Raw genomic sequence first — 23,504 nt, forward strand, 5'->3', positions numbered from 1 at the left:
TGTCAGTAGCATAGTTCACCCTCTTTTTCCCCCTCTGCGCAAACATTCTATATCTATAAATATGTGCCCCCACCTTTTCGCTGTACGTTTTTTCCTATGTTAAACCATCAAGCTAACATATTTTAACACATGCAGGCAAACATACTACACACAGGGACACGGACACGTGTCCATATCAATGGCTGCTGCCTTTTGAATATTTTCCTTTCCACCAACTCAACTCAAGCCAGTTGCAGTTGGAGGAGCTTAGCCGGCGGCATTTTGTGTGGTTGCTTGGTTGTTTTTCATTTGAAAATAAGAAAGAAAATTCTTATCGCCTTCGCAATGTGCAAGTGCAAATGCCCCTAAAGGGAGCAGCGTGCATCCGTTGGTTGCCATCTTACTTTCACCCAGCTAACCACCAGTCCATCCCAACCCATCCTCCTTCCCTTCCGGTATGCAGAATGTGCGCATAAGTTGCACATTGATTTCTGTCTGGGGATTGGCCGTGGCAGTAAGTTGGGGCTCCGATGCGGGGATGGTTTCTTATTGAATTCAATAATTTAGTGGCCAGCAGCGAACATTTAAATTGCTGCTGGCTGCTGGCCTCCCCAAAAGTGCAATTTGATTATGCAATGTTGTTGCAGCGGGAAGGATATAGTGGGAATAGGAATAGGAATGGGAGTAGGAATGGGACGCAGGACGTGCTAGCTGAAAATCACATTAGATGCCTGCTACATAATGGCTGCAAATCCGTCTCAATGGCACTTGCCAGCATACCAAAATTGGAGCCAAAACGAGATAGGGATTGTGGCTACAGGCATGGGGATATGGTGAAAGGGAAGATCTTCCCTGCACAGAAAAAAAAAATAAAAAAAAGATCAAATTGATATGTGCAGGTTAATTAAAAAATGTTTTTAAGATCATTTTGATATGAATGAAGATAATGTTTACCGTATTTTACAATAATAGTTCAAAAAATACTAGAAACAGTATATTTAAATATGTTATGAACTGATAAAATATCAAATTGATCTGTTTGAACCATCAATTTGACATTAATCGGCTTTTATTGATATGCAATAAGATAGAAATGACCCTATTTCACATCGAATTTTCTTTCTGTGTGGAGCAGGCCAGAGACCCGGGCCAAAGGCAAAGCAACTTTGATAACAATAGCCCTTTGGCCGGGGTCTGCAGCTAGGAAAAGCTTGTTAGAGATTCGTTAAAAATGCACACACTCTCAGATGGATGACCGGATGGATGGGGGAAGGGTATCCAATCCGAAGGATGGGGATGGGATGCCTGAGAGCTGGCCACTGTGTGATTGTGGAAAACTTTTTGCTTGTGCAAACAATAAAACACAAATTCGCTTCGCCAACGTCTTATGCCTGTTCTTGAGATCCTGTATAAAGAAATTTAGCCGAATAAACTTTTTGCTCACTCTCGTTCTTCCCATACTTTTTGCAGGGCTTTGAGGACGAGATCCACACAGTGGTTATACAAGCGTTGAATGCATTCGATAAGATATTTCCGCATGTGGTGTCCAAATATTTGACAGAGCCGCCATGTCATTATCATGCTCATCAGCAGCAGCAGCAGCAGAAGGAGCAGCAGGAAAAGGAGCAGCAGGACCTGCAACGACGTTCAAGTGGACAACAAAAGCGTCCCGGCCAGGCGCAAACATTTGGCCAACAAACTTTTGCAAAGGACCAGGATAATGCCTTAAGCAGTCGAAGGGAGCAGCAGCAGCAGCAGCAACAAAGGCGTCCTAACGATGCCGGGACATGTGCCAAGTCCTCGGCCACTGATAATGATGAGCTACTGGCTGTTCTTTTGAATGATTTCCAATTGCAATCGACTGGGATGCAGCAGGAGCAGAAGCAGGCGTATCTGGGTAATGAGCCCGATCTCGGACCCTTCTGTGTGTTTGCCATCTCACCCAAATTGCTCTTGAGCAAACTCCGGCTCTGCCATCACAATAAATATTGGCTGGTCCAGAATAAATACGCCGAAGTTATTTCGAATTTAAATTACGTGCTGCTGCGGTCGTACTACGCAAATTTTCGTTGTGGCGGCGGCGCCAAGGAGCAGGACTGCTCCGATTCTGGAAGGGATGAGGCGGATGCGGAGGGCGAGGACATTGTCTGCACTTATGAGGTAAGCAGCTAAATCGTCTTATTACAGCCGGGCCCCCTGGCAGTCGGCAGTCCGCAGTCCGCTGCTCGCCAGCTTGTTTATTGTGCAGATTATTTTACGAGTGTGTTTTCGCCCCAGCTTCCCAAAGGCATCCGAGGCAATTCGAGTGCCTCGCTCCTCTGACAACTCTTATTGAACATTTGTGCACTCAAGTGTGTGGCCGGGTTCTTTGTGCATTCTGCAGGAGACTTGGAGGAGCGCATCCTGCCGAATGGCGAATGCCGAGTGACGGACCCACTGACAACATGACGGACTGAACTGACAGGCGGAACTCGCAGAGCTTCGCTTCGGGGTTTTTGTGGCACACATATATTTGTTTATTTATTATTTTGACAAAGCTAAGCAATTTACTAAATGGCACTGAGAGGGAAAACGTACGTACAACGACTCGAGACGAGAGTCGGCAAACAATTGAGCCCAAAGACGATTGACGGATCAAACTGAATACCCGAGAAAATGTATAGGAATGAAAGGAGCTTAACTGCTGCCTCGCATTTCGTATTCCAATCGCAGTTGCAATTATGCTTGACTGTGTTTTCACAAAGTTCAAAACTTGGTATTCCGCATTTTTGATGCCTTTTTCACTTAGAAAAAATATTTACCTTACACTTTGTTAGGTGTGCAAACATCTGACAAGTGCAACTCTCTATCTTTTAAAGCAAAAACTCAAAATAATTTTTGGATTTTTTTAACGAAGTTATAAACAAAAGAAGATATGGACTTTTGTCCTATGAATTTCATAAAATTTTGAAATAATACTTTGAATAAACCAACTATCTGTCTTTTTTCGTTTATAACCCCGTTAAAATAAATCCTAAAATTATATTGGGTTATTAATTCGTTAGTTTGAAAATATGTAAACAATTTTATAATTATTAAGAAAGTTTTGGGGTCATTGCTTTACCTTTTTGTTCAGTGTTCTACCTTTCCCGGCCAAATCGACTAGGCAAACCGCATCTGCAGGGGCATTCGAAACTGCCAAACTGCATAATGAAAACTTGGCTCACTTTTTGATTTACAACGTGCCGTCAACTGACTCAAAAACACTTTGCTCCCCGTTGCAGGCGCAGTTTCTGGCTGAACTTTTACATCTGCTCGGCGACGATGATGCGCGGGTGCGGGAACACGCCGCCTGCTGTCTTTGCCGCTTTATAATGCAAACGGCGCGCCAGGATCCATCGGTTGCGAGGGATGAGGATGCTGAAGCTGGAGGCGAAATCGAAGGCAACGTCAACGTGGAAACTCAACAAACTAATTTCAATTTGCTGTGGGATTTTTTCGACTATCGCATATTTGGCAGCATGTCCGTGACGTTGCGTAATTTATTCCGGGCCAGTTCGACGATTGTGCCGCCTCTGGCTGAGTTGGATGCAATGGGTATGGCCTATTCCTCCGCCTCCGCCTATCCGGAATCGGGCAGCACGTCCAGCTCCTCCTCAGCATCGGCATCCTCGGCATCTGCCTCATCCGGATCCATAGCGGCAGTCTCCGCGGCGTCGGCCTACTTCGAAGCAAGTTACGGCATCGGCATCGCCGAGGGGCATGTTTTTGCCCTGGCATCAACGGCAGCATCGCAACGTCAAATCGCGCAGGAGGAAAAAGTTTTGGCCAAAGTTTTGTATCGCTTGACAAATAAATTGATGACGCTGAATGATAAAAATGTGCAGGTAAATGTTTGTGTTTGCCAATCGAACTGAATCGACCATCTCTCATGCTCCCGTTTCATCCCGTTTTTCCCCCTACAGTTTGGCATAATTTACGCGCTGCGCCTCCTGCTGAGGCACTTCAATTTCGTGGACTATCAACAGGCCTGGCTGGAATTCAATTTCGTTGAAATTTGCATTAGCTATGCCTACTACAACAATGCAACAGCTGCGGACCTCGGCTGCCAGAGCGATTTGATTGATGTGATGGGCAAATTAATGGCAGGTGAGTGGGTTCGCTCCTTGCTCCTCTCCTGATCGCAAAAGGGGTTACTCTGTTATTTCCTTGCTGGCATACTGCATCCTACATACTACATACCCATTTAAACCAACATTCACATTCATATACCGCATTAATTCATGGCTGGCTGGTGTGCCTGATGATTTCTCTGCTGTGCGCCTGAATGCCCTCCCGATATTTCCGATATTTATTGGATTTATTCCACTGGTCCTTGGTCGACGGTCGACGCTTTGTGGCTCGTTTGGCTAATTTAATTTAAATGGAATTACAAAAACAGTAATTTTTAGTCTCAGACTGCATATTTAATTGCATTATGCTGTAATGAATGCTGTGGTAACGTTTGCATAAATCATTTTAATTAATTGTTTGTCATTAAATAGATTTGCATAAATATTTTCATGCTGCGGTGTAAGTGACTGGGCGCAGTCTATTTTTTTAGCTGTTATTATTTTTAAATTTAATCAAGAAAAACGGGGAAATTAGCATAAATGGTTTTAAATTTCCGTTGCACTAAAAGTTTATTTAGCCAGCCAAAAAAAAGAAAGGGACAATTAAAAAATAGGAAAACCTATTTAGGTCGAATATAAAATACACTGTAACGCATTTAATTGTATAAATTATTCTATTAATGTGGTAATCATTTTGCCACAGGTTTGCGTGACATGCAGACAAAGAATTCTAATAGGCTTTAGTGCAAACTGAAATCGGCGACAAAATGTGGCATTATATATAAAGAGTTTACAGGCGGAAACAAAGGGGGCTTTCACGTTTTTAATTTAATACTTTTGAACAGCATCATTAACAAAGTGCATCTAAAAAATACCAGCAACTGTGCCAACATCGACAACAGCAATGCAGATAGTAGTGCACTAATAAACATTTCAATTCAATTTACAAAATGTTTATAAGCACGCAGCAAAAAAACAGCAAACAGAAAACCAAACTTCAACTCAATTTCATTAGTGCATTTTTCACAACCGCCAAACCATTGAAAATCCCTTTCCCTTCGAACCGTTTTCATCGGATCGGTCGACATGCATTAGGATGCTATACATTTTAGGGGCATTATAGGCGTGTAGGAGGAATAAGGGCTACGGCGACAGCCTCTCTATTATTTATCATGCCAGTCGCGTATTTGCTACGCGCTAATGTAATCCACCATAATCAAAAAGTAATTAAATTATTAATAAACCATTAGATGTTAAACAATTTTTGTGTCAGTGGCGCCGGCTGGGGAATGTAGCTCCCCTCTACATTCCTAATTTGCATTTGCATTTGTGCCGCTTGCATGCATCGCACATTCAACAACATTCAACAATTTAATATTTAAGCCGCGTGTACTTATGTGGCCGTGTGTCCGTATGTCCGTTTGTCCGTATGACCGTTTGTCCGTGTGTCCGTGTGCCCTGCCTATCTGGACATCGATTTGAAAACAGAATCGCCAAATGTTTTCCGACACTCTCGCGTGCGCTTCATGATAAGTTTTGACAGTTGCCAAAATGTATGCAAATAGTTTCAAATTCATGCCCGGAACCAAAACACACGGCCAACGAAAATCCTTTAATTGTAGCCTATGTAAATTCACAGCTCACCGATGGCTTAAAGCCACTAAACCACCTGCAGTCCCCACGATGTCGTTGGCAGGGATGGAAATTAACTAGGTCGTTTTATCCATATTTATAAAACGGTACATTTTATCGTTTCCTTTTTCCTTAGTCGGGTAATTAATGAGTTTAAAAAACAGCTATAATTTCTTATTACATTTTTTGTTCTAACCTCAATATTATTCGGATTAAAATCCACTTTTTTTTTGTTAAATGTAGAGGGTATATATATACAAGGAATATTTATTTTAGATAACTCATAGTTGTACAAAAACGTATTACCTTTCCCATTAATGTTTCTTAACAGTTTATATCTTGTGTTGTTTTGTTTATTAATTCCTATCGAACTGTAGAAGAAAGTTTTAAAATCGAACCATTTATTAAAATGTTATGAACCAATAATGGATGCAAGCAGTGCAAGCAGTTCCTCTAGTAACGAGTATCTGATAGTCGAGGTGCTTGACCACAGCGTTCTTTCTTGTTTTATATGTATGAGTTTTCGAGATGATTAAGTTAGACAAATGAATGAGCGTATGAAATGCACAGGGCAATGAAGCAATTTTGAAGTTTTCGCTAATAATAAATGCTTTTTAAGAGCCTTAGGGAATCATTTATCACAATTGCTCGTGTATGTATGGAATGGTCTTGTTATATCGTGCGGTTTAATTCATCTACTTACATATCGTGAGCAGTGAAAATTCACTCTACCTTTGCCAGCCATAATCGAACATTGAACTGGCGCACGAAACGGGGAAAAAAATAACTGAAATGTGCGATAAATAAATATAAATTGGTAACGGAAGAATGGCGGCGTCTCATTGCGATTGTGTGCAATTTTCAATTAATTAGTAAATGTAATGCAAACGGCGATCCGGGGGCCGCAGGCATTTCCACTTGCCCATTGAGGCAGCCAAAGCCCCGAAGGGGTTCTTTAAATGGCTCCCTTAACACTTAATTTTTATAAATATTTATGCGCATACAATTTAATTTATTTGTAAATAATAATTTTTTGCATTGCCATTTCCTTTTGCAGCAGCTACAAAATACAAATTTATATTGCTTATTGCCGCTGAATGTTGCATTGTTGACACATAAATTGAAATGTTGCATGACTCGACTCGCACAAACATGCACGCACACGCACACATTAATTAACGCTGATAAATCATAGCGTACTTTGAAGCGTTTTCCGCTTGTTACCTATGCAATTTTTGTTTTAATTTCACATTATTTTTCCGCCTTCAGAACTGTGCATATATATTTTTAATATTGCCATGGCAATCCCATTGAATCGTGCATTTTTCAATTGCAAATCCATTAATGCGTTTTTCATTTGGTGAGCTGCAATTACGCCGCATTTGTATAATTTTAAGAGCTCGTTTGCATTTTAACACAATTAGCCCGGGCGGGATCACTTAATTTGCCATTAATAAGCCCCTTATTCCATCGTTCCGTCAATCCAGGTGCGATGGTGAGCTCAGGTGAGCCGAATGCCCAACACCTGGACTTTCTGCTGCGTCACAGCGTCAAGATGCTGAACATCTACTATCACCTGGTCACCAATCACCGCCACCCACCGTCTAGTGGCTCTAATTCTGGAAGCACCAGGAGCAGCAGTAGTAGTAGCAGTACCAAACCTCCCAAGAGCGATCTCCAGCCAGGGGCTTCCCTTCAGGCTGTGGGTTACTTTGCCGGCGATTACGTTTACATGAAACTTTACAACATTTTAAGAGGTGCTAATGACAGCTACAAGGTAAGTCAGGCCACGGACTCCACGCGAATTCTTCGGATTCAGAGCGAGCAACCGCCATTAAGTCGCTGGTGGCGCCGAAATGGCAAAAGTTGCGCGGCACGTGCACTGAGATTTGCCAGGATTCATCCCGAGATGGAGATGGAGTTCCATTCCTCTGGTTGCACGTACAGCGCAATGCACCGTTTTATATGCAACACTTTCTACCGCAATGAGTTGTAAAAATTCAACCCGCGACGAAATGCAGCCAACGTAGCATCCTCACTTGACTTTTGCCACTCGCAGCTCAAACAGAAAACTTGCGAGTAACTTAATGTGCGGGTTGCATTAGGTTGAAAGCACCCTTACTTCTTGCTCTTCTATTTTTTTTCCTCCCCAGATAACCATAAATCACGAGGCCGGCAGCTTATTAATTTGTCTCCTAAAAACCTGCCTCAACGCATTGAGTTTGTGCCTGGAGGGCATGGCGAGTGGTAGTTCGCCCCCGGAGCTGAAATTAATCGAAGAAATACTCCACTATTTGACCAAGCTCATAAATTATGCGCCCGCCGAGTGCGTTGCATGTCTGCGGCAACTGTTGAAATATTTATTCGCCCAAAATTATGCCAGCCAAGTGCGGCCACTGCAGCTATCGGCTGGAACTGGAGGTGCAGGAGGAGGTGGTGGCCACCATGCCGCCTTCATACGTCCCTACTTTAGGGCCAAGGGCAGGGGTCACGGCGCCAGCACCGGCTCCACATTGTTGCCAACAATAAATTCAAAACCCGAGGAGGGACCCCAGCGAGGTGGCGGAGAGGCACGGCCACCAATTGATACTGCCCCACTCCAGGCGATGGGCATGCTCTTTGTGCAGGGCCTGCAGCCGGCCACTCCGCCGGCGGGCGACTGTGCCCGGCTTATAAAGCTATTCGAGCCGCTGGTCATATACTGTCTGACGGTAAGTGCACTTAGAGAAACCTCTCTGCCATTTAATGCAAAATTTATAGTTAAATTAGAGTCCTCAAGTTCCATTATAACTGTCTTGCAAGAGCATAGAATTATTTTAAACTTTAAATATTTATTTTAATGTGTCATATTTATTTTCCAACTATTAAGAATAATTTAAATTTGTTTTCTTTAATAATATAAATATATATTTTATTGTTTCTAATTTATTTTCCATCTATAAAGAATTGCTTGTAATTGTATTATAATTGTACTGCTAAGAATGGCTTGCAATATTTATTTAAATTTCTAGCAATAAATAAAACTTGAATTTAGTTATGAACTTAATTCAACTTTAAACCATATAAATATTTATTTAAACGTTCGAAATTTATTTTCCACCTTTAAAGAATGCTTTAAATTATTTCCTTTAATTTCTTTAAATAAATTCCCATTATTTGTTCCCACTGTAAAAACGCAACGGTGGCCAGTAGCGATGGCTAATTAATTTTAGTTGTAGCCAATTTGTTTGATTAAAAATGCACAGACACGAATGCCGACCATCCTGGGTAGCGAGGAGTACTTAATCTGTTACGTGTGTGGGTGAATATGGGGTTGGGTTCAAAGTGCAACCATTGATATTTTATTAATGGCAAAAATTTGCCGAGTGCTAGTATTCCTGCATGTTACATATTCCCTTTCCCTTGTTTTTCCAGCTCTTCATGAAATCCAATGCGCTGATTCAGGCGCCCATATTGCGGTTGCTCTCCCAACTGCTGGAGCTGAATGTAACCTATAGCATACTCGATTCCAAGAATGTAATATTCGAGCAGATACTGAGCAACATGGATTTGATAGAAAGCGGAATAGATAGGTGAGTAAAATACTTTACATAAATTATAATATTCTCTTTAAACTTGTATACTTTTATTTTATTATTTTACTAATATTTTCCTTATTATTATTTCCAGAAATGCTTTTATTATTGTTCCGCCCATGCTGAGATTCCTGGTGCAGCTGACGCACAAGAGCGACCGCCAACTGATCACGATACCCAAGATCATCAGCATCACCAACAATCTGCTGGCCAACGGATCGGTGCGCGAGGTGGCTTTGCTGGCGCTCAAAACCCTCAGCTACGAGCTCTTCTTCATGCACAGCCAGCTGGAGGAGGCGCTGGACAACACCACCACCACCACCACCACAGAGACCCATAACTCAGGACGAACGGCGGTGCAGAGTCCTTTGAGTGCGGCCCCCACACCGGAAACCAGAGAGGCCTTGCTGGCGCAGCGACGCGAACTGGACACTCAACGGGAAGTGGTGCTGGGCATGCTGGAGAAATTCATCGAGTCACGAGCGAGTCAACAGGTCCTGGCCCTTCTCCTCCTCTTCGAGCGGAGTGTTCAGCAACTGGACACGCCGGCATATCGCAGTGCCTCGCAGGATGCGGATGCCGTCTATGGGACGCTGTGTCGTGGCCTCTGCTCGCACCACTGGCGACTCCACTCCGCCGGAGATCTGCGGCTGCTGGAGAGCTGCTTCCGCAACAACGGCAACCATGTGCTGGCCGACAGCAAGGGATTCCTGCAGCTGCTGCAGCTCTTCATCGAGCAGGTGGGTTATATGGCCTAAGACTTGACAAGGCACTCAGCCAATTCACAGCTGCCCGTCAGCCGCTCAATTAAGACTCCGGCAGATTTCCGTCCGTCCCTCTGTCCGTATAAATATGCGAAAATCCCGATTAAATATACATGGCCACACACACTTACTTGGAGGCGTCAGGCGTCAGGAAATTTGTAATATTTATGAATGCAGACAGAAACTTAAAATCTCCAGGCCGACATGCAAATGAACATAAAGCTGTCTATCAGCCGCCGCCGGTTTGGCAGGCTTCCAATGCCAATGCATGTGACATATATGAATGTCCTGAGTAGGTGTCATCGGGCGTGCCTGGCATCCACTTAATAATATAATTGAAGTAATGCCACAAATTACAGCACTCTCAGTTTGGCAACGATGGCCGACTTAACTGGTACTTAGGGCCAACGCCTCTGCAATTGCATAAATTGAACTCGACTCGATGACATTAAATTGCCGTGCGACGGCAGCTGTTCAAAGTTCCTAAGATGACGAACCGATTTGCATTCATTTCTTGGGCTTCCATCAGTCAGTTAGTTTGGAGACACCTGTAGAAACCCATCTCAAACCCTCGAAGCTCGAACTTCTCATCAACGATTTGTCATCGGTCGTCCGTTCAACCCTTCCTTCATTTACATACACACGAATGCACTTAGTTGCAGTTACGGGGCAATTTTTTATTTGGCCCCTGCTCTGTTGCCACTGTGCTGTGTTGCTGATCCATGTGGCGCTGTAGTTAATGTGGCACATGTCGTATACGTGACATTTTTAATACCTACGCTTCAACGCCGCCACATTTTCAACTATTAATGCGCATTTAAGCTACACATGCATTAACTGTCGGGTCGGCTGCATGCAGCCCGTGCCTTTAGGGCCAGCCACGCCCCTTCGCCTAGCCATTCCACCCCTTTTTACCCCCCTCATAGACCAGTCAACCGTTATGCTACAGTTAAAACCAACTTAATTACACAGTCTCACTAGCACCGATGGGCGTTGGTGTGTTGGTTTAGCGGGTGGGTTCGGGTTCGGGTTCTTGGGTACTTGTCGCAGGCCAGTCAATTGCATGTGGAAAACCTTACTCCACAAAGAAAAAAAATTGAGAAATTATGAAATTGATATGTGCTCATTTCATATCATTTTGATATGATTAAAGATTATGTTTATTTTATTTTACAAAATTTTTTCAAAAAATACTACATTTGGTGATTTAAAACAGTATTTTTATAAATACTTTTAAATGTTAGAATATCAAATTGATATGTTTGTAACATAAATTTGACATTAATGTTATCGGCTTTTTATTAATATGAAATAAGGTATAAATGATCCAATTTCATATCGATTTTCTTTCTGTGCACTTGACTGGACTTGACTCCTGTGCATCCACGTGTCTAACAGCTTTGCCCGCTGGTCACCCATCCCCATCCTTATCCCCTCGTATTAATGGCCAACTGACACTTTACTGCCTTCGGCAATTCAACTTCATTTAGCTTGTAAGTTATGCGCACAGCTTAAAAACTTTAACTAATTATCGTTTATTTAATTTGGACATGCACTTAAATATATAAAAAGGATGAGATGAGAGTTTAACGCAGTCTTTGCCGCTCAGGTGGCATGAGTAATTAAGTTTGGCCTGGCCTTCCGCTTGGTGTTTTTGTGGAATGCCGGTGACTAGTTTATGGAGGCAGCATTTTAATTTTAATTGAAATTGAAATTGCACCGCAACTTAAATAACATTCTGCGTGCAAACATTGACTCGAGGAGCCCAGGGAAGCGTTCAGAAAAAAAGCTTATTTAAAATATATGTACGAGGCGCAAATGGAATTGCATTCGCCACATGTGCCAGGGATGGGGGTTCTAATTACTGCCGGAAAATATGTTGATGTTGGCACTGGCAACTTTGTCACACAAATTTATGCTAAGTTTCACACTTTACTGCACTGGCGGTCAACAACGAAAGCAGTTATCAGCCAACGAACTTACATATCTTTACCCATTACTCGTAGAATACAAGAGTATATTGTTTTCGTGCAAAATTATGTAGAAGGTAAAAAGAACCGAACCTATAAAGTATATATATTCTTGATCAAGATCACTAGCCGAGTCGTCTGTCCGTCCGTCCGTTCTTCTGTCCGTTCGTCTGTCCGTTCGTCTGTCCGTCCGTATGAACGCTGAGATCTCGGAAACTATAAACAATAGAAAGTTGGGACTAACCATGAAGGTCCTTAAGGATCCTAAGCAGCGCGAGCATGTTTTTTCAGAGTGCCACGTCCCCTCTAACGCCCACATTTTAAAGATTTTGCAGATTTCTATCGAAATTTCCCAAATAGGACCATTCACTAAAAAGTTATGAGCAAATACTGGAATTCAAGCAGTGCAAGCAGTCGCTTTGATGTATGCATATATCCTTTGAAACGGGTATCTGATAGTCGAGTTACTCGACTATAGCGTTCTCTCTTGTTTTTTCTCTAATTTCTATTTTCCTTTCCAGGGCGTCGGCAACTTTGGTGATTTAGCTCTGGCCATGGTTATGCTGGCCAACGTAATCCTCAAGACCGAGGAAATTTATCTGGTGAATCACATAAAACTTTATTTGAAAAATAATCCAACGGCCGAGCGACGTCTGCAGGCCATGATGCCCAGCTCAGCCACATCGGCAGCTCTTCCTCACTGGCAGGACGAGGCGCCTTCGACGTCTTCGGCGGCTGCAGCTGCCAGAGCGGCCGCATCCTCCTCCGCCGGTCGATCGGCCATCAGCGAAATAAACTACTTCGCCAAAGTTCTCAGCGAGAAGCTGCTCGCCTGCTTGGACGTCCTGCTGGGCCTGGATCCCAGCTCCTCCGCCGCCTCCTCCTCCGCGGGCCACGCCTACTGCCAGCTGGCCGGGCGCTTCGTGGACGCCCTGCTTAACGTCTGCTGCCGCTCGCGTCACAAGGATGCACTTCAATCGGTTTTCCGTTTGGTTTTGGCCGAGTCTGAATTTTTGTGCAAATACTATAGCCTGCTGTTGATGAGTGCCGCCGGCCAAGGAGGATCCGGCTCACTGGATGCCGTGCTGCTCGCCTGCCTGAGGCTGGTGCTGGCCATGCGGCTGGAGGAGCCGGTGGCCCTCATGGAGCAGGCCTCCCAGCTGCCGCTGAAACGAAATTTGCAGCGCGCTTTGCTACGCGAAGTTTGTCGTGCAAATGTGGTAAGTAAACTGAAAGAAATATTTATTTAGGTATTTTATTTAAATTAATAATTAAATAATTATCATTTGAAGACGATTTTCTAAATAATAACTTTTTGAGTGCTTGAAAAAAATTAGATAATAATTAAGGCGATTTTCTGATTAATGATATTTATTCCGAGTCTTGGATAAAAATAAAGTTTTTAATTAAAACAAAGGCTAAATAAAATTAACCATTTGTCCTATAAAGTCTAAATTAATTTTATAAAAAACTTTCGTGAATACCTAATGAAATATTTAAAAAACCTTAGAAAATTTAAATAAGGTAAAAACAAAAAAAAAAAATTATTATTATAATTAATGTAATGTAATAATTAAAAAAAATATATAATTAAATATTTTTTAAAATGAGAAGAAGTTTTCTCTTTCAAGCATTCTTAACTTTCGTTTAGATTCTAAAAATATTTTAAAATGTTTTTTAAGCTTCCACCAAAATTTTTTTTTATATTTAAGACAAACTTTATAAACTCGATAATTTTTTAGACTATTTGTTACATGATTTATTTTCCCAGTGTAGCTAAGTAAAGAGAGGGCAGCGGATTAATGGCGAATCAGACACATTAGTTTAATTTGAATTTGGCAGACGACAGCGTTTGCCGGGCCGCCAGCCCCCAAACCTCCGCCGCCCGGATGCCCAAACCCTCCATAAACGACAATGCGAATTTTTCCAGCTGACAGTTGTCGCACTCGCAATTTTGCGGTTCACCGCATCGGGTTTTTGGTTTCGGCTTTCAGCCCTCAGCTCTCAGCTTTCGGTTCACTGTACCGCCGGCGACAGTGAGCCTTTAAACGGTTGGCTTACTTTAAGCACAGTTCATTGGCGGGCATAATTTTAAATGATTGCCACTCGAACATGCGCCACTTGTTGGCTAATGGCAAGGTCCCAATCCTCATTCCCATTACTATACTGTGTTCACCCGGACAAATCACGATTGTCCACTAATTGCAGGGCTGCGATTGGAGTGCGCAACAAGTGCGCCGTTTGTTCGACGGCGGATATCTGAATTTCCTAATTGCTGACCACTTGGAATTCCTTAGCGAGCTATGCCAAGAGCGTCCCGAGTGCGGCTCATTACTGCAGGTGGCCCTGTTCCGGAATGCCCATCGATTGAGCAGGGTAAGTTTTGCCAGAGAAGGGAGCGACTTTTGCATAACAAAGGTTTTTCTTCCCCCAGCAATCCATTCGCATCGTCCTTCGGCTATTGGGACGTCTTTGTGGGTCTCCCGCTGAACGGGAGGCCTCTGGAGATGCTGGCAGCGATGCGGATACGGATGCCACCCTGCAGGCCCTGCAGCTCCTGAGTCGCCTGCACCAGCTGCACGAAGGGGAGCGCTCGCTGCAGCTGCCCATGGAGCGTTTGGCCCGCCGCCTGAGCGCCCAGAGCGGTCCGTCGGCCAGGAAATCCATCTACGAGCGGCTGGTCGAGGGAGATCTGGCCGGCGGAGAGGACCAGGACGCCCTGCGAACCCTGCTGTAAGTAAATCCCCCGCCATTATTCATCTCGGGGAAGGGCAATTTGTACTCAGTTGATTACAGTGCTGCATGTTAGGGTGGTTCAGTAAGTTACTTAAAAAATATTTTAGTTTTTACATAATATAGGGAAGAGGTCTGTGGATAGGTACATTTCTTGTTTTCCTTTGGGAAAAAAAGTGGAAAAAAACAAAAAAAAGTTGTGACACTTTTAAAACTTAAGAAAACTCACACTGAAAGTACTCCAAACTTTTAGAAACTATTTTTTTTTGTTAATTTAATTATTATCAGTTAGTTTTAACCTATTTCTTGTCCTTTATCGAATTGTCTTACATTAAATTGTATCTTAAAAGTAAAAGTTTTTTTTAGGAACTATTTATTTTTGTTAATTCAATCAACTTCTTTTCCATCCCTATTTAAAGTTTAACTTGAAATCTTCCTACCATATTATAGAAGTATTGTTCTTATAAGATAGATAGATAAAAGTATTGTATATCCATTTCCTTCTTTATCAAATTGTTTGACATTAAATCTTATCTTAAAAGTACTCCAAACTTTCAGAAACTGTTTTTATTTTTCTTAATTTAATCAATTTTAGTTAGTTTTAAGTTATTTTCCGTACGAAAACCACGGGAGCTGGAAATCTTTTAAATCTTGATATTTTATAATAATAATATTGTCCTTTTAAGAATTTATCAGTTACTGATTAAATAAGATAGATAGATAGATAGATAAAAGCATCCTATGACCATTTCCTCCCTTATCAAATGCTATTATATTTAAATCTGAACCACCCTTGTGTAAGTGGTTGCCCTTCCTTGCCCAACGACTACCCACCATCCACTGAAAGCGAACCGAAGAGTACTCCAAGTTCGGATCAGCAGACTCTCATTATCCTTGATGCTTTTATTTATGTTTCATTGCTTCGCATCGCAGACTGAAGGACCTGGAGTGCCGCCAGGACAATGAGACTGCAACGCCGTCGCGCATAATTGATGAGAGCTGGCTCTTTGCGCAGGTAAATGGGACAAGCACTCGGCCATTATGCCACTGCCACAGCTAATTTGTTGTTCTTTTTCTCCTTTCTTCTACCGCCTCCTTTCCCCCGATTCCTTTAACAACATTTTTCTCCCGCAGCTAATCAAATTCGCCACCCAGCATGCGGATGCTCCGCAGCAGCAGAAGCAACTAATGCTGCTGCTCCTAGAGATCCAGTCAGAGCCCAAGCTGCATCGCCTGCTCCGTAGTCTGGGCGCCGAGCAGGAGGCGAGGTTGCTGCGTCATGCCATCTCTGGTTCACTGGCCGCCATGATGTCCGCCTTCCGGCAGAAGTGCATCCAGCATGCACCGCACATCAACTACATGCAACCCCCGCCGCTGGCTCGTGTGGCCTCCTCCCTGCTTTTGGCAAAGGTGGTGGCCACTACGGACTCCATACAGTCACCACCCAACGGGGAGCAACTGGATGTGGCCCGTGCGGTAACCACACTGATGGCCTGCATTCGGAATGTCGAGCAAACAGCACTCATCTACATCGATGCCCGGCTGATGGAGAAGTTCGTGGTCGAGCACCTGCTGCGCCCCGAGCATTTGCCGCAGCTGCTGACCTACCTGCACTGGCTAGCCGGTTGGGGCAAACGGATTTTGGCCAAGCCAACACGACAGGAGTCGGAAGAAGACGCTCTGGGCGTGCTGCTGGCCACCTTGGATGCACTTCTGCAGCAGCCTCGTGTTTGGCGGGAGCTTAACTCTAGTTCGGACCCGAAACTTCGATGCGAATTGCTCGATCTGCTGGACTCGGTGGTTCGGTGCATGCTGCAGCACACCAATTTCTATCGTCGCCATCGAACGAGCGACAGCAAGAAGGCCAAGGGACCGGCACCGCAGGCCATTTTCCTGGCCAAATTGATTGAAACGCAAATTGAAATCGAGTCTCTGGACAGCGGCCGGGTCTTCTTGGCAGGAACCTCCGTCGGCGAGGATGCTCGACTGCAGTTTGCCGGACAGGATCTGGCCGGGTTCCAAGTGGCATTGGTAAGTGACATTCGGCTGGTCATTTGTCAGTCCAACCAATCGACCCAGGAGCACTTTCCATTTTCTTTCTCTCTACTCGACTCTTTTAGTCGCTGGTGGCCTCCATCGGCATCTCGCTGCTGCGAACGCATCAGTTTTATGCCTACGCGGTCACTCCGCACGAGCTCATCAGGCAGCCAGAGGAGCAGCAGGAGCAACAGGCCGATGGCAAGCTGCCCTCCATTCCGGTGGACAGTCTGAGCGATGTGGATATCCTGCGTCAATTTGTCAAGAGGTGAGTGTGTGTGAGGCTCAGTAGGTCCTTTAAAGCTAAGGTAGCTGGTATTCAAAAGAGATAAGGTTTATTCATTGGGCTTAAACCATCGGTTTAAAGAGGTTGCGGTGGCCAGCAGAAGCAGCTGCTTTACAGCGTACGTGTGCGACGAAACGCTCGCAGCGCAGCGGCAGAGAAACTGCCTAAACGGTAAGAATGTGTTAAGAATTTCTATGAAAATCCATAAAGATCCCTCGCATCCTGCTAATTAAGTTCGTTTATCCTTTGGGTCACACCTTAAGCCAGTCAAATTGGGAGTCCGTCACCTGGAGGCCCATAGGCTTCATTGTCCGGCTGGTCAACTGTCGCTTCCCTTATCAATCGGCCAGGCTGTGTTGCATTGTTCTGGCTTTTGCTGTTGGTGTCCTTGTGTCATTGTGTCCGACAACAACAGCAGAGCTGCTGACAATCCTCTGACAGCGCTGACGAGCGCATGGCAGCTACATGGAGCGATGATGAGGACGCAACAGCAACAGCAACAGCGACGACGACGACGACGGCTAAACCGCAACTGGAAACATCAACATCCTGTTGTTCTATTACAAACACAAGCACAAATCCAAACATCGAAACACCAAACATCCTTATACACACATATGTACGAGTGCTGGCCGTAAGACTTCATTGTCATCGTCATTGTCCTTGGCTTGTTTGCCTCGTCCTTGTCACTTGACAGGCTTCACCAGCTTCCCCATCTCCCCATTGCTCCATTGTTTCGATGGCAGTCGTCATCATTACGCTGTCAGCTGAATGCGGAAAGCTGAATCGTCATCAGCCAGGAATTGGGCGGAATAATTGTACACGGCTAGATGTCTGTGGCAGTCGGTTGGTTGGTTGGTCGGTTGGTTGTCTGTCCGGAGCCTAAAACTTGACTTCACCCCCTGAAAAGGCATGCATACTTGCACTCCGCTCGCACTTTGTCGCCCCAGCCGGCGAAAGTCAATCCAGAGCTGGCTTTTGGCCGACCGACAAGAGCACAAACATCAAAACCACATCAGCATGGGAGGAACTGGAGCTTCAGCGAGGAAAGCTGCGAGAATGATAACGACAAAATCCCCAAAGGGCTGACGGAGCGGAACATCAACAACTCTATTAGACGAAACTCTGCGCAGGATCAGCATAGCAGCATCGCCATTGCATTTTGGCCAAGGGAGTGCCAAGGGATGTGGGGATACGAGGATACTAGGATACGAGCAGGGATAAAAGCCGGGGCTAAAAGACACAGCATAACAGCAGGAAGAGCCCGCCGTCGAGGCAGCGAGCGATATAAACAAATTATGAGCAGCAAAGTGAGATAAATGCATGTGTGCGTGTTGCAGATGGCTGACAACAAAAGGCACGTCATGCCAGGATGCGGATATGGATGCGGATGTGGATGCGGATGGGGATGCGGATGCGGACGGCTGCCTTTGCCCCAGAAGCATTGTTGCTAATTGCACAGAAACCACCACCATCGTCACCCCGGGGCTCCATTCGAAGGGGGAATTGGAGCTACTGCTTCACCGACAGCCTAAAGTAATCGAAGACTAATTGACATTTTAGGCCTGCTCACATTTTACTACTATATTTACCAACATGTATGCACAGAAAAACAAATTAGATATGAAATAGGGTCAATTCTACGTTGTTTCATACCATAGGATCAATTCTACCTTATTTCATATCAATAAAAGTCAAACATATCAACTTGGTATTTTATCATATCATTAAAATATTAAATGTAGTTCTTTTGAACCAATAATTTAAAATATTATGTTTATAATCTTTATTCATATCATATTGATCCTTAAAAAATAGAAAATTAACCAGCACATATCCATGTGATATTTTGTCATATATGAAATAGGGTCAATTCTACATTATTTCATATCAATAAAAGTCAAACATATCATCTTGATATTTTATCATATCATTAAAATACCAAATGTATTAATTTTTGAACAAATAATGTAAAAAAATATTAAATTCACCAGCACATATCAATCTGATCTTTAGCCAATTTTTTTCTGTGCATTGCATATTTTAAATATTTCAAGAGGCCAGGACTAATTGAATTAAAATTTCAAGCATTGGCTGAAAACATTTTATGCAGAAATTTCCAATTTTCAATTAATTACTTACACATATGCATAGCATGCAGCAGCAATTCAGCAAACCAGCCGGCTGTGTCGGCTCTTGGTAATTAAATTGACACTTATAGCCACTTGCACTCTTCCACATTCCAGACTATCCATCTTCGGATTCACCACCCGGCAGCAGTTCGAGGAGTACTTCATGACCTGCCTGCTGCTGATCAATAAGCTGTACGACGAGCACATGGTCGATCAGCAGGAGCAGTTCCAGATCAAGCAGGTCTGCCTGCAGGCCATCCTCGAACTTTTAATGACGTACAAAACTTTCCCCATTGTGGGCCAAACCGACGGCCAGTTCCATCACACGACACGCTGGCAGCGCATCACTTGTGACAGCATTAGGTGAGTTTCGGGTTCGGGAATGGGATACACGATTCAGGATTCAGGGTGGAAATTTATGAAAATTAAAATTCACAGAGCAGCAGTGGGTAAAGTTTTTAATGTGTAAATGGCAAAAAGTACAAATTAAATGCGAACGGACCGAAAGTTGAGTCTGTGAATGAGCGTGTATATCCTGATTTTATGCTGTAGTTTGTGTGCTGTATGGCACACACATATTATATCGCTACCCATTACGAAAAAATCCTTCAACTTTAAATGCACAACTAATTTGTTAACATGGGGAGCGGGCAAAAACAATTTGGTAAACAAGTTTTCGGATGCTTTTACAATGTCTGCGTTTTTAATTAAAAGCGACAAAAAGTCTTTGTCGGTGGGACCACGAATATTGCATCATATTTGGTATATGGTATACGGTTTGGTATGATGGCGTGACGTGAGCACATGAATTATGAAAATAATTTTAAAAGTTAACGAGTGCCAAACTCTTTTTTCATGTCTCCTGCTAGTCGACGCGATTCAATTGCCTGGAACGGCAAAAATGTGTAACGAAAAAGGAGCTGAAGCTGAAATATCAGCAAACTCTCTGTTGACAACCCCTAGGAAATTTGTGCGAAATACATATTTTCCGTATTAGCTGGCCAGAAATGGCTTTTAAAATATGTGTGTGTGCCGTTGGCTTTTCTCTCTGGGTAACACGAAACTCTCTGACAAATCCCTGTCGCCCGATGTTGACTTTATAAATTAGTTTTTAATTACAAGCAAATAGTTTTTACTTGCCATTCCTGCTGCTCTGTCAACAGTGCGTATGCGCTATTTAATCGATGGGAGGGTTCACTGCATAGAAATTCGATATAAAATACGGAAATTTCTAGCTTATTTCATTTCCATAAAAAGCCGATATGATTAATTTAAATTTTATGATTCAAACACTGTTTTAAAATACCAAATTTAGAATTTATTGGAGAAATATTGTACAATTAGATGAATTGATAATTATTATTAATATCAATATGATATGAAAAATATCAATAATCTTTTGTCGATTTTTTTCATTTTTAAAATATGAAATTTTTATTTAATGGAGAAATATTGTAAAATTAGATGAATAGATAATCTTTATTAATATCAAAATGATATGAAAAAATATCAATCTGAGCTTTTTTCAATTTTGTTCTGTGTAGGGAGGCTTTTCTTATCGCCAATAACAAACCGAACTGTTTCCTTCATATTTTTGAATTTATTTTTTTCGCAGCCTAAAGAAACTGCACAAGGTGCAACTGCTGGTGGATGCGTGCAATGTCTTCTATCAGCCCAATCTGGAGCGGCAGCTGGCGGCCCAGGACAATGTGATTGGCACACGCACCTTTGCGGCCAATCAGTACGATCTCAATTTCAGTTGGGCGCAAATGGAGGCCCAGGCATCAGGGGGTGTCGACCCACAAAACACGGCGGACATTAAGCAGTCGGGGGATGCGGATGTGCCCGACATGGCAATGCGCAACTATCGCCATTTTACGCAGCTGTCGGGAATTGACTTTCGCAGCAGCACGCAGCTGGTCTTTGACGTACTGCAGCAGATGATCGAGGTAAGTCGTCCAGTCCTGTCAAACAAAAAGCGGCAGTCACGTCCTGTGCATTGCCAGCATTCGCACATCGCACATTGCACATGCCCATCGCCCATTCGATGGCTTTTAATTTGATTATGCAAGCCGCTTCGCGAACATTACAGTGCAGCTGCAGCTGGCGATCCCTGGGGTTCCCTCAGCTGGCAGTGATTTAATTTGCAGCTGCAACTTGCCATAACTCTTTCCCAAAATTTCATTCCATCGCCTGACAGCTGAATCACATCCTGGTGCTCCCCAATTTGGTAAAGTTTTGCGAGATCTGCGAGAGCCGCGACCACATCAAATGGATTAAGGAGCGCTGCCTCAAACTGCAGGAGCAAGTGCCCATGGACGACACTATTTCGCATCAAGTAAGTGCAGCTGTGCATTGTAAGAAGTTTATAAAAAGCATTTAGAATGTTGTCTTACTTATTAAAAATATCAAATCTATTAAATTACCTTGAAAATCACTATGTGAAAGACCTAACATTTATGGTTTTAAAGTTATAATTAAGTTTAGGGAACTTTTCCTTTAAAATAGTTTAATTTTTTCTAAAGAATCAAATAGTATTTAACACTTAATATTACCATACTTTTGTTATTTTTTATTTCTTCTATTTTTTATTATTTTTAAATATTCTCATATATTTAATTTTTAAATAATTACCTTATTTAACTCTTTAATTTAATTTAATTTAATTTAATTATTACCATATTATTGTTACTTACTATTTATTTCTTTGTTAATAGTTTAAAAAAATCCAATATATATAATTTCTAGTAATTACCCTACTTGACTCTTAAATTGTTAAGCATATATATATATTTTTTTTAATTAGTAGATACCTATTGAAAATGTTAACTATTCTTCCCCTCCCTTTTTTTCAACTTTCTTGCTTCTTTTCCTCTGCAGCACTCTGCCATTCTATTGTTTTCGATGCTAATGCTCTCTCTCTGTACTTTGCAGCATATAATCTACTTACTGTGCCGCAGCCAAGCCCTCCTGATCCCCAGCCTGGGCGAGCTGCAGGTCCTGTGCTCCTTGATTGGCAACGTCTACTTGAAGAGCACGCACAGCTTCATACGCATCGCCACGCTGCAGGGGCTGCTCTGCCTGCTGGAGTGCTGCAGCAAGACCAACACGACAATGGGGCGGCTCAGCGAGGAGCTGGCATTGTTGCGAGCCCTAATTGTGGGCTACATCAATCGTCATGGCATCATTGATGAGAGGTGGGTTCAGGGATTGAAGGTGGAGATATACGGGAAGCCGGAATACGGATTCCGGATTCCGGATTCTGCTGTCCATAATTTGCCTCTCTGCGCAATTAACAACCCCTCATCCAGCGGGTCCATCGGAATTATCAGCCTGTTTGCAGTACCCTCGGATTGAATTGAAAGTGGAACCTGCTCGAAAGCCAAAAGCGGAAAGCTGAAAGCCATACCTATACCTATGTATTTCTGGTAGCATCTTGAATTGAAACTCATCAACCCAGACTCCAGACTCCTTCTCCTGGCATCTCTATATCTGTTCCACAGATCCACTCACTAATGGCAAAAGTTCTCATTTCGCATTAGTTACCTCGGCTCATCGGCATCTGGGCTCTGTGGTCTGATGTTCTGCTTCTGCCGGTGGTGAATCCACCTGGCCGCCACCCCTTTCTGTTTAGGGTGTTATCAAAAACTTTTCAAGGACTGCGCCGGAAGCAGATACCCCTCTCCACTCTCCCCTCATCCCTGTTATCCTTTACCGGCAGAGGAAGTTGCCATAACTCGACAACGTGCAGAACATCGATGAACCATGGCCATTGAAACTTTGCCGCTGCTCTCGATAGATTTTCCAAAGTCAAACCCCCGGCCTCTGGTGTTGCCTTGCATTTGCTTGTTTATGCTCGCCAGTAAATTCTAATTATTGGCTGAGCAGCTGCGGCTTTTGATGGAATTTCATATACTGTCTTTCGACAAGTTTTAAGGAGAAATGCGCCAAAACTTAGGCTTTAACCTTGAATTCCCCGCTTGGCTTTTGGAGTGCAAACAAATTTTATTGCGCATACGCAGCGTATTCCAAACCAATATGCCAAAACCTCAGTGCAAAATTGCAGCTCCAGCAGCGGCGGCAACGCACTGGTCATAAAATCAATGGATGGCCCTGCCTTTCGGGGAGGCACGACGACCACGGCAACTAATCAGCGAGCTGGCGGAGCTGCCGAACTAATTATTTTGTAATTTTAAGCGCGAAAAGCAATAAGGGAGTGGGGTGCTGCATTTGGCCATCGGCGGATGCAATTCTGCGGTCGTCAGACTTCTAATTAATTTAGATGGAAACATGCCGGACGCAGAA

General features: G+C 43.3%; 1 protein-coding gene across 1 annotated transcript in view; it reads left to right on the top strand.

Annotated features, from left to right (window-relative positions):
• htt (huntingtin) overlaps nucleotides 1-23,504 on the top strand; it is a 47,144-nt gene that overhangs the window by 14,900 nt on the left and 8,740 nt on the right. Inside the window, exons 9-25 of the mRNA XM_017150707.3 lie at nucleotides 1,450-2,139; nucleotides 3,243-3,845; nucleotides 3,924-4,107; nucleotides 7,190-7,479; nucleotides 7,856-8,413; nucleotides 9,117-9,274; nucleotides 9,372-10,017; nucleotides 12,533-13,231; nucleotides 14,220-14,387; nucleotides 14,446-14,744; nucleotides 15,678-15,759; nucleotides 15,879-16,775; nucleotides 16,865-17,049; nucleotides 19,314-19,562; nucleotides 20,815-21,148; nucleotides 21,400-21,537; nucleotides 22,134-22,396. Of these exons, the coding sequence (XP_017006196.2) occupies nucleotides 1,450-2,139; nucleotides 3,243-3,845; nucleotides 3,924-4,107; nucleotides 7,190-7,479; nucleotides 7,856-8,413; nucleotides 9,117-9,274; nucleotides 9,372-10,017; nucleotides 12,533-13,231; nucleotides 14,220-14,387; nucleotides 14,446-14,744; nucleotides 15,678-15,759; nucleotides 15,879-16,775; nucleotides 16,865-17,049; nucleotides 19,314-19,562; nucleotides 20,815-21,148; nucleotides 21,400-21,537; nucleotides 22,134-22,396 (6,443 nt within the window). The remainder of the gene's footprint in view (nucleotides 1-1,449; nucleotides 2,140-3,242; nucleotides 3,846-3,923; nucleotides 4,108-7,189; nucleotides 7,480-7,855; nucleotides 8,414-9,116; nucleotides 9,275-9,371; nucleotides 10,018-12,532; nucleotides 13,232-14,219; nucleotides 14,388-14,445; nucleotides 14,745-15,677; nucleotides 15,760-15,878; nucleotides 16,776-16,864; nucleotides 17,050-19,313; nucleotides 19,563-20,814; nucleotides 21,149-21,399; nucleotides 21,538-22,133; nucleotides 22,397-23,504) is intronic.

Source organism: Drosophila takahashii, chromosome 3R (assembly GCF_030179915.1).
Source record: "Drosophila takahashii strain IR98-3 E-12201 chromosome 3R, DtakHiC1v2, whole genome shotgun sequence".
NCBI classification, from domain to species: domain Eukaryota; kingdom Metazoa; phylum Arthropoda; class Insecta; order Diptera; family Drosophilidae; genus Drosophila; species Drosophila takahashii.